The sequence below is a fragment of the Acomys russatus genome, chromosome 8, assembly GCF_903995435.1.
Source record: "Acomys russatus chromosome 8, mAcoRus1.1, whole genome shotgun sequence".
Lineage (NCBI taxonomy): Eukaryota > Metazoa > Chordata > Mammalia > Rodentia > Muridae > Acomys > Acomys russatus.
In genome coordinates, this window is record NC_067144.1 from 32,989,171 (window position 1) to 33,006,128 (window position 16,958).

General features: G+C 37.9%; 1 protein-coding gene across 1 annotated transcript in view; it reads right to left on the reverse strand.

Annotated features, from left to right (window-relative positions):
• Bbx (BBX high mobility group box domain containing) overlaps nt 1-16,958 on the reverse strand; it is a 239,573-nt gene that overhangs the window by 72,301 nt on the left and 150,314 nt on the right. Inside the window, exons 4-5 of the mRNA XM_051150036.1 lie at nt 14,154-14,324; nt 6,700-6,942 (exon numbers count right to left, since the gene is read on the reverse strand). Coding sequence (XP_051005993.1) covers nt 6,700-6,942; nt 14,154-14,315 — 405 coding nt within the window. The 5' untranslated portion in view covers nt 14,316-14,324. The remainder of the gene's footprint in view (nt 1-6,699; nt 6,943-14,153; nt 14,325-16,958) is intronic.

The following is a 16,958-nucleotide window of genomic DNA, read 5'->3' on the forward strand; positions in this document are numbered from 1 at the left end:
TTTTTAATGAACACAAAGGATGGCATATATGAACAAGCTTTTATGTGTCATGTTGCAATAAATCTATCACAAGCTTTATGTTTTACTGCAAGTTTCAATCTCTATTGACAACATTTTTCAGTGCTTCCTCTTTATCTTTTCCCCTAATCCCAATAACTCTTCCGTGATATCAATTATACACTACCTAAGCTACCTTGTTTAATTAAAAAACGTTATTTCCTATATATTCTTCAACTATCACTATGAGATTATTTTATTAACATACTTTTATGAGACAGTTTGGCTGCTTCAGTACTAGCCATACATCCCATGACCAGCTACCACAATTCTTTCAACCTTACAGACTTGCCTTTTAAAATGGTAATGTTGTTCAATATAAGCTCTAAATATCTTTTAGCCAAGGAGTAAATGGTACCCTTTTAAGGGAAGGCATGAAATTTCACTATAACTTACATATATAAGAACTATAATGTAGATCATAATGTAGTTATCAATAGACAACAAATGGTATTTATCCCAATGCCATCTTAACTTCTTTTCTGATGTTTTATTTGTAAGAGAGAAATTTACCTATTTATACACGAGAGAGAGAGAGAGAGAGAGAGAGAGAGAGAGAGAGGAGAGAGAGAGAAGAGTGGGGGGGGGGGTGGAAAGGCCACTAAAATCTAGCAATACTTTTCTTTTTGTTGAATTATGTGTGTACTTGTCTTATGTGTGGGTATCTGCACACTGCCCTGGGAGGCCATAGGCATCAGGAACCTGGAGTTGCAGACGTTTGTAAGCAGTTCAATGGGGATGTTGGGAACTAAACTCTAGACCTCCGCTAGAACACCAGGGACTCTTATCTACTGAGCCATCTCTCTAAGAGTCTATTTCTATTCTTCTTAAGAATAAAGAGGTGGGGTGAGATACAAAGCCAGAGGCAAATGAATTGACAATCGTCCTGCAGAATGAAATTGGAAGCATCAAGGTTGACATACAAGACCCACTATCACAGTGCTGTCCTGTGAATGGGAATTTACATGTTAAGCTGAGGCAGACAAGCAGCCTTGCCTGTTGTCTGATGGTATAAAGCTGTCTGACGGTAGGCCAGGGTGAAAAGGCAAGTAGCAGACATATGCATCATTATCATGCCTCAGTGAAAGGCACATGGGGTAGGTGTGTTAAATGAACAGTCATTTGCAGCGACTGAAGACTTTCAAACAATTTAATAAATTTATCATAACAAATAAAATGATCTCTTTTGGTAATTAAAATTTTCCTAAGCAGAAAGCCCCAGCTGTGAAAAAGGCTGGATATCATTAGTCCTCGAATCTCCTGCTTCTTGAGAGGGCTCTTCTCCTCCTCAGATTCAATTTTTGGACACATTCTTGACTAGTAACATATTGCTAAGAATCACTTAATGGTCTGTTTCAGTGAAATCAAGTGTAATGGAAATTATACTGTCATCCTGATAAATGAATTATCAGTTGATGATATTAATAACACCAGCTTACACTAATTTATGATAATGCTGAAGATAGCAAAAGGCATCAGCAATCACCACACACACACTCACTCCTCATTCTTTTGTCTCTATCCTATGCACCTTCACTGTAGACTCAGTGAGCACTCACCAGAAGACAGACTCTTCTTAGGCACTGGAGACAGAAAGAGCCTGAAACAGGCAGAGTCCCTCATTTCATATAGCTCACAATCCACTATTAACTACAAAAACATTTCTGTTTACACAGTTTGCAGTCCCCACTCTCATTCAACCATGAAAAATGTTTTTTGCAATGAATCTATTAAAAAAAAGCAAGTTTCCTCTGAGTAGGTAACAAGAGTGCAAGAGAAAGACCTAGAATATGGGGAATGCCTTAAAAAAATGGTAACTGACAATTTACTACAAGGCACAATACTCTAACTATATCACAATATGAATTATGTAGATTCTTAATGTAAATGGTCAATACACACACACACACACACACACACACACACACACACACACACACACACACAACATTTTTATTTTTTACTTTTTGTTTGTTGCTGCAGGTTGAACCCAGAGGCTCAGGCATTAGGCATTTTACCACTGAGATACAACACTAGATCCCAAGTCAAATATATACTGACCAGAAGGGCTAAAACTGCGAATGACTAAGAAAAGAATAACACACAAATTCATATAAAAACATCAAGCCAACACAATCTATGGATATCATGTAAGATCAGAGGCAAGAGCAGTCTCAAAGTGTAAAGATGGCTATATGCCCTTGGAACTTGGTACCTCATCAATCACTAGATCTGATTCAGCTAAAAGAGACAACAGGAAGATGTAGTCATTTGTTATGGCAAGGTTACTAGGAAAGAAACTACAGAGGAGGCAGAGAAAAGAAGTAATGCTGGGAGATTGGGATATTTTCAGGAGCAAATACCTCCATGTGGATCAACCATGGGGACAAAATCCATCATCACAGGAATGAAGAAACCCAAGAGATAGACCCCATCTCTCCAGACATCCTGAGCCATGCTGTGCGAGCTGGATGTGAGAGGGAAGCTAATTTATTCTCCAGAGACGTCAATCACAGAGTACTGAGCCTAAGAGTTTGATGGAAAACTTACACAGATAAGTGGACTTTTGCTAAAACACGAATTTTCAAAATTCTATGAAAATCAAAATTCACCTCATGGCCCTCAACTTTTTTTCCTTCAAATTTCCAATTGATTAAATAGCCTAACTTAAATTTGCTTTATAAATGGCTCATCATTGATAGGAGGCATTCAGTAGTGCGGACTCTCTTCTTTTGGCCCTAACCACTATTGTATTTTGTTAGTAAAAATAAGAAAGCAGCAATTAAATTGCTGCTTCTTTTGTTATTCAGTACTGTCACTAAATGCATACCCTCTGTCACAGTATTTTACCTCTTCATATCTGACAATGACATTATTATATAACAAAAGACAATAATCTATTATGTTAATGCTTTAAAATGGGGTCTCAGACAATAAATGCTTTTCAGATCATTACATTAATGGAAATTTGATCTACAATGTACCTTAATATTAATGAAAGGTTTTCTCCATTATTTAATTTTAATTGAGTGTGTGGTGCTATCTCAGTGTCCATTAGTGTTTCTAGTTATTACTACAGCCTAGATCTACACGGAGTAAAAGGAAATGGCAACCCCCGGAAGACCTGGAATAAGAGATTCTAAGAAAATCTGTACAATCACAGACAATGTTGGTACAAATGTATGAAATAAAACCTACCAGACTAGTGAAGAGAGTTATAAAACGATCTAAAATTTTATAAAAGAGCTCCAACACATATTTTATCCTATATTGCTATCCACTGTGGGAAGCTGTTAGAACTGTTTGTTCCTCATCAGCAGGTGGAAATTACAACACATGCCCAGGTTAGAGTGCAGGGGAGAACCAAGAAATCTGCACCTCCTTAGACTGAAAATTCCTTCACAGAAGCCTAGGTTTGTCAGCAGGACAGTGTGATGCTGAACACTAGCTTGGTGTCAGTTACTCTGGCCAGTTTTAAAAAACAGAAACAAAGCATCATTTCACATGACAAAAGATAGGTTTATGGTTTTGATGGAAAAGTATTTCAAGCTATATACTAACCCAAAAAACTATCACGACAAAGCTAGTCAATAGGAATTACATCCTTGAAAAAGCAACTGTGCTGTTCTAGTGTAGGAAACATTGAAAGCAGAGGAGCTGGCTACATATATGGCTACTTAAACCCTGTAAGAACAAAGTTAATGTGATAATAACAGTTCCTTTTTGAAAACCAGTATGTTTAATATATAGTTTTACTCATTAATTTAGGTAGTTAAGGAAAAAGTTATTTCATCAGTTTCCACTAATTAAAAAAAAAATAAAAAATTTATAATTTCATTAAAATTTTGTAACCTTGGGCTGACAAGATGGCTCAGTGGGTTAATGATGCCAGCCTGACTACTGGGACACACGTAGTAAATGTTGTCCTCTGGTCTCCGCATGCATACATGTGCATGTGTGCAAGGGCACATTCCCACAGACACACACACACACACACGCACACGCGCGCGTACAGACGTAAATGTAATAAAAAAATTTAACCTTGTTGCTTTAAAGAAAGTATTGATGGGGGTTTAGGAAAGGGGAAAAAAAAAAGACCCAGTGAAGATCCATCCTGAAAATGCACTAGGCAGTCTGAAATATAATTCACATGTTGACTAATCTGAATTATGAAATACTTGTTTTCTCAAAAAATGTTTACTTGGTTTAATAATTTTCTTAAACTCTTACACTTTTTCATTACAAAAAAGGCAAACAATTGCCAACTAGCATTTCATACCAATTAGTACTATGCAGTAATTCATGAAGAAGGGCAACAAATATTAGAGTAGGCAGTTCATTACCAAATGTGAGAACAGAGAAGAGTCAAAGAAATTTTATGAATAGCAAACAAACACAAACAAACAAACAAATAAATGTAATAGAATTATTTTACTACTCACTCATTTAAAGGTCTGCTCCTTTCAAAATCAGAGAGAGAAAAGTACAAACTATATAATAATGTTCTTGCTAACCACACACCACAAAAGTGGTCTCATTGGGCTCAGCTGTCTTGCACTATAAAAGCTGTTAGTTGGGTAAATAAACTACGGTGTTTGCACAATGGCCAAAATGCCTAAGGACACATTCTGAGGCTGTATTCCTGTGGGTAAACAAGACTATTCCACTGTGATAAAGACAAGGATACAGAGTGAGTAATGTAAGGCATTTATGAACTGTGCTGAAAGAACATCTTGTGTTATGTAAAACATCCAAAACTGAGGGATCAAAGTTGAAAAGTTACACCTGAAATAGTTTTCAAAATGGCCTGGGTTTGAGGACCAGGCCTTCTTTGTTTTTGGTCTTGTATCACTAGCAACTACCACAAAATCTCAATACTGAAACTTATTAATAAGTTATCGGCTGACTGAACTGACATTCCAATTAGGCTGTAATATTAGAAAATAAAAAAGGCTTCAGCACAATTACATGTACTTTAATGTAACTGTGAAACATTTAGTAAATAAGCTGAAAGAAAGAACCACCAGGGACCAATTGTGTGATAATTTGAGAAGTAGTTGAATTGATTAGGCTTTGGGGTAGAAATGAGATAATATTTTATATAACTAACTATACACAAGGCAAGATGCAATATGGGACATTCTGCTTTCCACTGTAGGCTGCAGGGGGGCTACCTAAGTAGATTTCTTTATACCACCACAATAGCAAATATTGTGAAGCTAATTAAGTAATTAATAAGGGATTTCCTGCACAAAAAATAATAGTTCCTCCTCTTAAAAGTGGCCACCTATTGGGTTTGTAAATTAGCTGTATTTAAGAAAACGCAAACACTATATTGGCAATATGCTGCATGTTGTCCAAAATCAAACTCAAGTGTTTAATTATAGGAAGCATATGCAGCTCCCTGTGAGGTTTCAGATAATTGTTTACTTTATCACATAAGCATGCGTATGAAAGGATGTAAACCTATTTAATGAGAAAGGTTTTATTGTTAATTACTGTTATGCTTGTAGAAATCTATTGAAACATTTAAAATCACATAGGTTGCTGTAATTGATTTTAAATTTTATAGATACCCAGCATAGTTAAAATTCTATCTTTAACAATTAGTAAATTCCTAAAGCCTTTTGTGATCATTAATTACACAGCTACCCTGGATTCAAATTTCCCTGACCATTTTAAAGGAAATTTTTATGTTGCAGGTTTCCTTATTAAACACAATAAAACCATGTCAACTGAAGGTATTATTTTTCTTCATACTGAGATGTCTAATAAAATATCTTGAAATCACATTATTTTATCCCCTGCCGGCTCATTTTTTCCCCCACAGAAGTTAATGGGGTAGCAGGGATTTCATGAATCAAGGTTCTTTTGCAAGTTGAAACTCTAAGGAAATGTTAGAATCATTCCTTTCAGACTTAGCCACAATGACAGTACTTATTCTTTAGTTAGAATTAAATCCACTCATAAGTAACGTACGATGATCTGATATTTATTCCAGGTTAATATAGAAACAAACCTAGTACAGAACTTATTAAGATGTTTAGTTATTGGTATCACTTTGGAATTAACATGCCACCTTTCTGCATAGTCTTTCCATGTGGAAATGTTTCTCACCAACTGCTACTACTCACACAAAATTCTCAAGGATGCACACATCATAGTACATCCTGTTCTCCTGTCATTGATTCATGTGTTGGCTTTAAATCTTCATGCTACACACTGTCAGAGCAGAAACAAGCCAAAGCTTATCTCTTAACAATTGTGTTTACTGAAAATTCAAAACATGACAGAACTAAAAGGAATACAAATCTTTGCCCAATTTTCTCATTGTAGTAGTTTCTTTTAAAGCTGAGACCAGAGAATAATATAGACACACACACACACACACACACACACACACACACACACACACACACACACACACACACTATTTGGCATCAGAACTTGATCACTCTGTGACCAACTTGATACATTCCTGTGACATCATAAGGAAAACCTAACCATAGGGTGTCCTCTTTCCCTCAGCATTTGATGACAAGAAGATGACACACCATCAACAAGAGCTGCTTTGTATTTACTGCTTTAGAGTTAAAGAACTGGTTTCCATAATCAATGCCACACCCTGTCCTTGTAACCTACCTCCTTGGCCATGTCTGTATATTTCTGCTTTTCCTTTGGATCAAGAACAGCCCACCAATCAGCTAGTATCTTGGTAGCACCTCGGTTATCAAGCCTTGGATGTTCCTGTCGGACAAGGGAGCGATGGCGCTTGCAAAATAAAAGAAATGCATTCATTGGTCTCCGGGCTCGCTGCTCAGGTGACTCATCATCTTCAGTCTCACCAACATCTTGCTCTAGGCCATCCGCCTCAAGAAGTTGAACCTATCACCAACAAAAGCAAAAGGAAGTGATTAACACAGAGCCAACTATTTGATTTAACAACCAGTTTTGATTTGCAAGTTGTATTTTTTCTTATCTCTATTTAAACATTTAGCAAACTGAAAAAGTAATTTTTAAAAAATCAAAAAATCACTAACTACTCTTGGTGGTTGGCAACTAATTTATGATGTGTCCTGTTTAGTTTCCATGGTAACCTGTGTGTATCTTTATTACAGCATATATTACATTGTGTTATAATTGCTTACCTTTTTTTTCTATCTCACTAAACAGTGAGCCTTTGAGGACAAAATTTTCTTATTTACCTTTATAACTGCAGAGGCCAGCTCATTATCTGGTATTAACATTTAACCAATTGCTAAGCAACAAAAAATTATTTTATGGTTCATGGGTCTCAAGATTAATGATATCCACATGAAATAGATATATATTAGCTCTTTAAAAAGTAGTGCCTTATAGCTAATAACATGAGGATGCTACCATGAAAGCAGATATAATAAAAAGCAAATATAGGACACTCAAGCTATTGCATATGCCACAAGTAAAGCTTCTTATATGAAATATCAATATAAACATTTAGCATAATTATGTAAAGGAACTTCCCAGCAATATTTTAATCCTGTAAACACCAGTTTTAACTTTCAAGATGCTATGGCAATAAGGATGAATTCCCCTAGGCTTAAGCAGTCAACCTTAATTTTGAAGCCTTTCTTTCCTAAGCACTTTGTTCGTCACTACTGAAGGTCATTGAGAACTTCCATTAAGCACCAAATCTGTCTACTTGCTGCCCTTCTGAATCTCTGATTCTCAGGCCTGGTGCCACTTTGGCCTATGGTCGAGTCTCTCTCTTTAATCCTCCTGTAATGCTTCCAGCACATGGCTGCCAGATTAAATCTTGTGAAGCATATTTGTAATCACAGACTCTCAGAAAATATTGGGAATGCAGTATCTCTAAAACTAACTGCAATGTTTCCTAGAAACAATGTAATCATGTGCAGAAATCCAGATTGCATAAATTCATGTTTTTCATTTCTTGCTCTACAGTCAAAACCAAGAAGGCTCAAGGTCTGCATTACTCAGTAAGGCAGCAGCCCTGATACTTGGAAGTGAAGTACACTCTCTGGGGGCCTTGTTAAAAGATTGCTAGGCTCTATCTGAGCTTCTGATTCTGTGGCACTGAAGAGGGTCCTGACCAGCGCTCTTTTACACATATTTACCAGGCAGCAGTTGAGAGACACTGTGGAATGAATCAGTTGTTTATTCCAAGTCATTACTTTTAAACACTTAGTATTGGTGTGTACATGCATGTGTCTGATGGGGGATGTACTCTTGGCACAGGATGACAACTCTGCTGAGTTGGTCTTCTCATCAACTTTTATGTGAGTTCCAGGAATTTAACTAAGGTTACCATGTTTGCATGGTAAATGCCTTTACCATAGGAGCCCTCTTACCAGTCTCAAATTATTACTCAAAAAAATTACTATTAAATATGGCAAATATAACAAATTAAGCACAAATTATCTTCAAAAACAAAGAATAAAAGTCTTGAAACTATGGCTGACTCAGAAATATATTAGGGTTACTGAGAGAGTTCAGGTTTATTTCCTTCAATATGTATATAATCCGTAGCAGCAATCTGAATTTCCAAAGGATATTTATTTGATATTCTGAAACTATGGAGCTAAGGAAAAATTTGGAATAAATACATTATATAAATTATAGAGACAATCATGTTTTTCTTCAGAAATGAGTAACTTTTTTATATTATAAAACTCAAACTATATGCTGAGAAAAAATGTTATCAAAGGAGAAAAATCATATAAACAAATGAATTAGAAAGCAATGTGGTTGGCAATATTTGTAAATACAGAGGGAGTCCTTTCTGGAAGAGGTTTTGAAAGCTAAATTAGAACATGTTGGCTGATCAGGAGGCAAGTGTGAGGAGCAGAAACTGGGCTTGAAGCTTCATTCCATCAACATGCAGTTCTATAGCACAATACAGGAAAAATGAGAATAGGTTTTGGGAAGTAGGTGGTAGAAAATACAGACCATCTCATGAAGCATGTGCTCTGCCATAATGGAAAGTGGGAATTTGAGCCCAAACACCAGTTGTTGCTTTGAAACAAACTGTCAATCTTTTGTTGTTCTAAGTAGGCGCATCTAAAGTTCTTAACTAATGTTTTAGCTACACTTCATTAAATCAATCAACTGAAGAGTGAGTAAATACATACATAAGAAAAAGAAAATTAAAAATAGCTGATTTTATTTTTGTTTATCAAGCATCTCAAATATTGGCACTAAGATGGATGAAATGGCGTTATGGTTAATCTCGATAGGATTTAGAATCATTGTAGAAACACAACTCTGGGCATTTCTGTTAAAAAGTTTTTTAGATTAGCCTAAGTGAGGTGGTAAGATGCACTCTAAATTTTGGTGGAACCATTCCATGAGCCTTGGTCCCTGGCTGAACCAAGAAGAGGAAGAGAGCCGAGCCAGAACATTGCTCTCTGCTTACTGTGTGCGCCATGTCACAGCTGCCTCCTGCCACTGCTGCTATAATGAACTACATGCCCCCAAACTGTAATAATACATATTTCCTCATGTTGCTTTTGTCAGCTGTCTTGTTGAAGTAACAAGACAAGCACCTAATACAAATGTAGAGCCATGAGTAAAGTTTTGAAGGAGGAGACATTGTTAGATTTGTAGTTTAAAGAAAGAGCTGTTGTTGATACTGCAAATCACAGACTTTGTGAGTAAGTCATACACACACACACACAAAATCTTGAAAAGCCAAATAAAAGTTTACTTGGAATGTCCAGGGAAAAGAGAGATATGAAATCCAGACAAAAGGAATAGGATATAAGAATAAAGATAATATTCAATATAGAATCAAGAGTGGTTGGTATTTAACTAGATTTGAAAGTTGGAAAACAGTTCCATGAAGGGCAGAACCAAGAGTGATTGGGTAATTTGCATTTGAAGGAGCTATGGTTAGCTAGGTGGACACCTGCCAATGGGATAATGATTTGGGAATAAATCAGCAAAACCTCAGAGAGTAAAGGTGGGGATAGGGTCATTTCTAAGATGAAGGCAGAGCTAATGACTTTAATCTGCCACTCAACAACAGTTTACTGAGGACTTGCCATGGCCCAGGCCCCGTTTAACAGCAGCAAGTACACAATCCTTGGCCTTGTTAAGCAGGCAGGTGGCATGACTGGCCTTCCATTCTAAAAGGATCCCTGACTGCTTTGTGCAGAATGGACTATACAAGGGAAACATGGAGGAAGACGGGTAGGAATAAAACAATTTCTGCTAGAAATAACGGTGGCTTGTACCAAGGTAGTTCAAGGAGGACTTTTAAAAGGGGTCAGATAGAGACCATGCTTTAAAAGGTTCAGCTAACAGAATTTGTGGGTGGATGGGAAGATTGAGCAAAATCAAAAATTAAGTAGAAATGTTGTAGTTGCTTTTGCTAATAAAGGAAAGACAGAGAAGCTTTGTAGGAGAAAAGTAAAAGCTTAGTTTTTAACACATTCAAACCAAGATTATGAGCATATATCTCTTTCTATCTCTCTAGAGATACCCATATCTATATAGATATCTATACATCTATAGATCTAGATAGATATCTATATAAATATGGATATCTATATCCATTGAGAGAGAGAGAGAGAGAGAGACAGACAGACAGACAGAGATGAGAGTCTGAAGTTAGTCCAGAGTTCAGAATAAAAATCCATGATAGAGACAGAGAGTAAGATTACTGGTTCAGCCTGAACTCATTGGCACAGGAGATAACTTCCTGAACAGAACAACAGCTCAGGCTCTAAGATCAACAATTAATAAATGGGACCTCACTCGGGCCTGGTGGTGCACACCTTTAATCCCAGCACTCATGAGGTAGAGGCAGGAGGATCGTTGTGAGTTCGAGGCCAGCCTGGTCTACAAAGTGAGTCTAGGACAGTCAAGGTTAACACAGAGACACCCTGTCTCAAAAAACCAAAATAATAAATAAATAAATAAATAAATAGGACCTCATGTGACTGAAAGGCTTCTGTAAGGCCAAGGACACTGTCAATAGAACAAAACAACCGGGAAAAGATCCTCACCAACCCAGCATCTGACAAAAAGCTGACATCCAAACTATATAAAGAACTCAAGAAATTAAACTCCAACCAAATAATCTAATTTAAAAATGGGGTACAGAGTTAAACAGACAATTCTCAACAGAGGAATATTGAATTGCTGAGAAGCACTGAAAGAAACACTCAATGTCATCAATCATTAGAGAAATGCAAATCAAAATGACTCCGAGATTCCATTTTACACCCATCAGAATGATTTAAGATAAAAATTCAAGTGACAGCACATGCTGGGGAGGATATGGAGAAAGGGGAACACTCCTCTATTGAGGGTGGGAGTGCAAACTTGTACAACCACTTTGGAAATCAATCTGGAGGTTTCTCAGAAAATTGGAAATAGCTTTACCTCAAAACCCAGCTATACCACTCCTGGGTATATAACCCAAAAGATACTCCAACATACAACAAGGACATTTGCTCAACTATGTTCATAGCAGTTTTATTTGTAATAGCCAGAAACTGGAAAATAAACCAGATGGCCCTCAACTGAAGAATGGATAAAGAAACTGGTACATTTACACAAAGGAATACTACTCTGCTATTAAAAACAAGGAAATCATGAAAATTTCCAGGAAATGGATGAAACTAGAAAAGATAATCCTGAGTGAGGTAACTCAGATGCAGAAGGACACACATGGTATGCATTAACTTGTAAGTGGATATTAGCCATATAGTACAGGATAACTATACTATATTCACAAACCCAAAGAAGCTAAGTAACAAGGCAGGCCGAGGGGAAAATATATGAATCTTACTGAAAAGGACAGAGAAAGTGCTCAAAGAGATAGGAGAAGGAGTACTGAGGGAAATGAGAGTAGGGATCTAATGTGAGGAGGGGGGCAGAAGGACAGGGGGCTTGCAGAGAGACATGGCCTGGGACATCTTTGAGACAGGCTGGAGACCTATGACATGGTAGAATATGAAAGAATATGAGGATGACTCTAGCTAAGACCCTTACTAGCAGCAGACATGGAGACTGAAGAGGCCACCCTCTAACCAGACAGGACTCCTAGTAGAGGGAGGGAGGATATCAACCCCCACCCACAAAAACTTAGACCCAAATCTGCCCTGCCTAGAAGATGTGCATGGATAAAGAAGGAGCAGAGATTGAGGGAATGTTCAGCTAATGCCTGGCCACACCATGCAAGAGAGCCAACCCCGGCACTATTAACGACACTGCTAAGCTTACAGATTGGAAACCTGCATAGCTGTCTTCTGAGAAGCCCCTCCCAGCAATGGATCAAAACAAATGCTGAGACTCAAAGTCAAACATTGGATGGAGCACAGAGAGCCTTGTGGAAAAGTGTGAGTAAGAACAGAAGGACCTGGAGAGACCAGGATCTCCACAAGAAGACCAACAGAGCCAACTAATCTAGGCTCGAGGGAGCCTATGGAGACTAAAACACCAAACAAGCACCATGTATGGACTGAATCTAGGCCCCCTACACATGTGTACCCGATGGGCAGATTGGTCTTCATGTGGATCCCCTAGTAAGGGAGAGTAGGGGCTGTCTTTGAAAGGACTCTGTTGCATGCTTTTCGATCACTTCTCCCTGGCAGGGCTGTCTTGCCAGGGCCACCTTAGTAGAGGATGTGCTTAGTCCTGATATGACTTGATGTACTGGGATGGGGGTGGGGAGGGTCTCCCCTTTCCTGAGTGGTAGGGTAGGGGAATATGGGCAAGAGGGAGGGAAGCTGGGACTGGGAAGAGAGGAGAAAGGGGGGCTATAATTGGGATGTAAAGTGAATAAATAAATTAATTTAAAAGTAAAGTTACTGGCTCAGCGACAAGCCACTTTAGGTCATTGAAACAAGATTTACTACATAGTCAAAGCTAGCCTCAAACTCAGTCCTCTCGACTCAGTCTTCCTAAGTACTGAAATTACAGATGTACAACTGTTTATCTAGATCTCAGCCTAACTATTTGAGGGTAAAGTAATATACAGGAATGGACTGAAAGAAAGCAGGAAAGGACGAAAGTGAAGGAAGCTGTATGAACAGAAGGAAGTGCTGTCATGGACTGAGGAGACAACCTCAAGGACCAAGTAATCCACAGGGCAGATGAATCAGAAAAATCAAACGACGCATAAAGTCAGCAATTTCCTGAAACGAGAGGGCCATGATTTGAAGCTCCCCTTCCAAGCCTAATCTTGAAATTAAATGGGCACTGAAACATGCCTCATGAGCAGATTAGTGTTGGCATTATGGGACAGGGCATTTGTTGTGAGAACTCTTTCCTCAGAAAAAGATGAGTTCTGTTAGATATTTGTTGTTAAAAGAAGGCTGAATGGATGTCAACAGCCTGAAAAGTATGTGTCTGTAAAACCTGTAGTGACAAGTACATGCTTTCTGTCCCTCTCCATTCAGCATACACATATTCCATGTCTTCTACAGGCCAGGCCCCATACTTGGTTCTGGGGCAAAAGACTGCATTAGAAGAGGCAAAGCCCCTGCTCTCTCAGAGCTTCTTGGGTAAGAAAAGCAGACAAAACAAGCAGACAGCTAACCACGGGGCAAATAGTTGTTGAGTGCTATAAAGAAACACTGACTTAAAATATAACAATTTAGCCCCAAGCCTTCTTGGAGGTAGTTCTTTACTAAAATAATGAAAAGTCAGTTATGCCAAGTCCTGGGTAACTGTTTATGCACTGGGGGTTGGGGGTGAGGGTCCAAAAAGAAGGGAACTTTGAAGACAAATGGCCACAGAGGCTTCGGGGAGGGAAGAAAGTACAGCCTGATACCACAAAGGCCACAGCAATGAGAACTAAGCACTAAGTAGCTTGATGGTAAGAGCCATGGCTGGGTTGAAAGCAGAGAAAGGGGTGCTAGGCGAGCACATCAAGCTTTGTGAATCGCCCCAAAGTACATCTCAGTATCACAAATGGTGAGCTGTCAGAATTCCTAGAGGATTCCTTTTGTTCTATTAGAAGGAATATTGAAAGTTAAACTTACAAGTTAAGCAGAATCCAAGTTATAGAAACTTTTACCATGTTTTCTAGAAAATGATTAGTGCCTAAATATCCTTGAGATTTCTATGGTGAATGGAAGTCTTACTTTATCAATATCTTCCTCTTCCTCGTCTTCTTCCTCCTCTTCTGAAAAGTCCAGAAGTTTCTTGGCTAACAATGGATGCCACTGAAGACACTTCCGTTTTGGTCGTTTTCCAGTCCCTTCTCCTTCTGCTGAATGATCTTTATTTCTATTACTGCCTTTCATTACTGTGACCTAGAGGGGTAGGGAGACAAGAGACAGAAGAGGGAGAAAATGTGAATATGAACCAAAGTCACTTTGATTAAAATTACTTTATTTTGCTCAGTTAGCTCTCATTGGATTATAATTTTAATTTCTAAGCCATCTATCAGATCAGACATTTATTGGATTCAGTGAGAACACTAAGTATATAATCATGCCTTCATTTTAATGGGCTAAATTGAGCTTTAAAAATTGCCTTAATAGTCTACTTCTTTCCACTTCATAACTTTAAAACTTAAATAAGGATAACCAGTTACAGGCACCTGTTTATAAGTATTCAGGATGATGTCCCCCAGGTTCCTATCACAAGACTGATGGAAGACACCTTCACAGGGAGCAGAGGGAGCCCAAGAGGAGCCTTCCACATCCTCTGTCAGTTTCTATTTCACTATTTCATTTCAAGTGAACTCTGCATCCTGTACTAATATAAATGTGCTTGTAATATAAATAATGCTTTCTAAGAGTCACTTGATTCTTCTAGGTTTAGATTTGAAATAAAACTATTTCATACAATAAACTACATTTTTCAGAAGATGTGCAATTTCCTAGGACTTGGAGCATGAGCACATTTTGGGTCACGAATCACCATGAGTCATCATTTATATATGATGAAACATATTTTTTGCATCTCTCTAGCATAAATGTAACCTGATTTTTTAAAAAAGGAGGGGGGATTAAACCTTTACAATTTTAAAAATGCACAATTGGCTAAAATAGCTAAGAAATAATCAGGTTATAAATGTGTCAGTACCCTTTGGACCCTCCCAATTCTCCATTATTTTTTAACGACTTGAAAAAAGTTCTTCTTGATGATAAAAGCATTGTTTTGTTCATATCAGGTGGGCTGTAATGCCATGCCATCATCTCCAAAACAAGCAATCCTAGAGTGTGGGGAAACCACGCACTCACTCTCTTACATGCTGTCCCAGTTTTTATCTAATTTATACTCTCTCATTCATTTTATATAAGTTACAGATTACTATTCATACATGCTCATGTAAAACTCAAACACTACAGTGAAATGCTATGAAACATTAAATGAGGCAGGAAGAGCTGCTGGCAATTATGCACAAATGCACTTCCCTCTCTCACGCCACGCCATGAATATCTGCACCAATCCAATGCTTGCAATATAATGTCATTAGATTTAGAACACCATGTTAAAACAAGCTTGGGTCCATGTACATAAAACATCAAAATTTATCCCGTTCCCAGGCCTTGTAAATAACACAGCACAGGCAAACCCATCCATCTTCCTTACTTCTGGATTTTGAGTTATGTTTGGTTGTCCTCACTTCAAAACCAAAAGCTATCCACTAGTATTTTCTTCCAGAACTTGTATGACTTCATCATAGACACTGAAACACGTTAAAAGTAGTAAAGTCAAGACCTAGTTTTCTAATTTATTCTGAACAGTTAGCCAACTGTACTAGTACCATTTCTGAAAGAATCCAGATTTCTACCTAATCCCCAGGAACACCTCTTTCATCCATACTAAATTTCATAACAGACACGAGTCCATTTTGCTATAATGTTAATTATCATCTCCAACTCTGTGGTTCTCAACCTTCCTATGTTGCGATCCTTTAATACAGTTTCTAATGTTGCGATGACCCCAACCCTAAAAATATTTTCTTGCTACAGAATAACTGTAATTTTGCTATTGTTATTAACTATAATGTAAATATTTGTGTTTCCCAATGGCCTTAGGTGACACGTGTGAAAGGTTCATTCACCCCACAAAGGAGTTGGGATGCATAGATTGAAAACTGCTGTTTCATTGCATCCCTATCTCCTTTGACCAATTGCAATAACCTCAGGAACTATGTCCTTCTGCACCCTTTAAATCCCTATCTTGTGTGTGTGTGTGTGTGTGTGTGTGTGTGTGTTGGTAGTAGTGCGGGAGCAGACAGGGACAAATACCATACAGATTTCAGGGATCAAACTGAGATCCTCAGGCTTAGTTGCAAGTACCTTTGCCCACTGAGCCATCCCTACAGCCCTGCAGTTGTATATACTGTGCTCTTCCTAATAGATTAACACACCCTGCTCATTTTAGTGAGTACAGCATATCAAAGTATGAGTACACTGCAACTTGTTCACCCAGCTCACTGCATATGGACAATGAGAAAATTCTCTTATTGAAGACAGCAATAATATATGCATTTTAACAAAAATTTTTAAAAATTCACTTTAATAGAAACCTCCACTAAGTGTGTATTTGTCTATGATTAAGCCAAAAATAACAAACAGAAGAAAGTGAGAGAGGTGGGAGGGGGAAGGGAGAGAAGGAAGGATTGGTAAGAAAAAAAAAAAAGAGGAAAGGGAAGGGGAAGGAGAGGAGGACGAGGAGGAAGCAAAACAAGTGTCCCTATGGCTTTGTAGCAAGAATTTCTGCTGAATGAAGTAGTTATATGACTCATGTGGCTGCTTTAAGAGCAGAAGAAATTATTAAAAACTCTAATGGAACTAGTTATCTGGCATGTTCTTCATAAAAGAACAAAGATTTCTTGTGAATTGATAGGCCAGTTAACAACTCCCATTCTAGCTACAAATAAAGCTTCGCGAAGGCAGCCCAATTTCCAAAAATACCATTGCCATACAGAG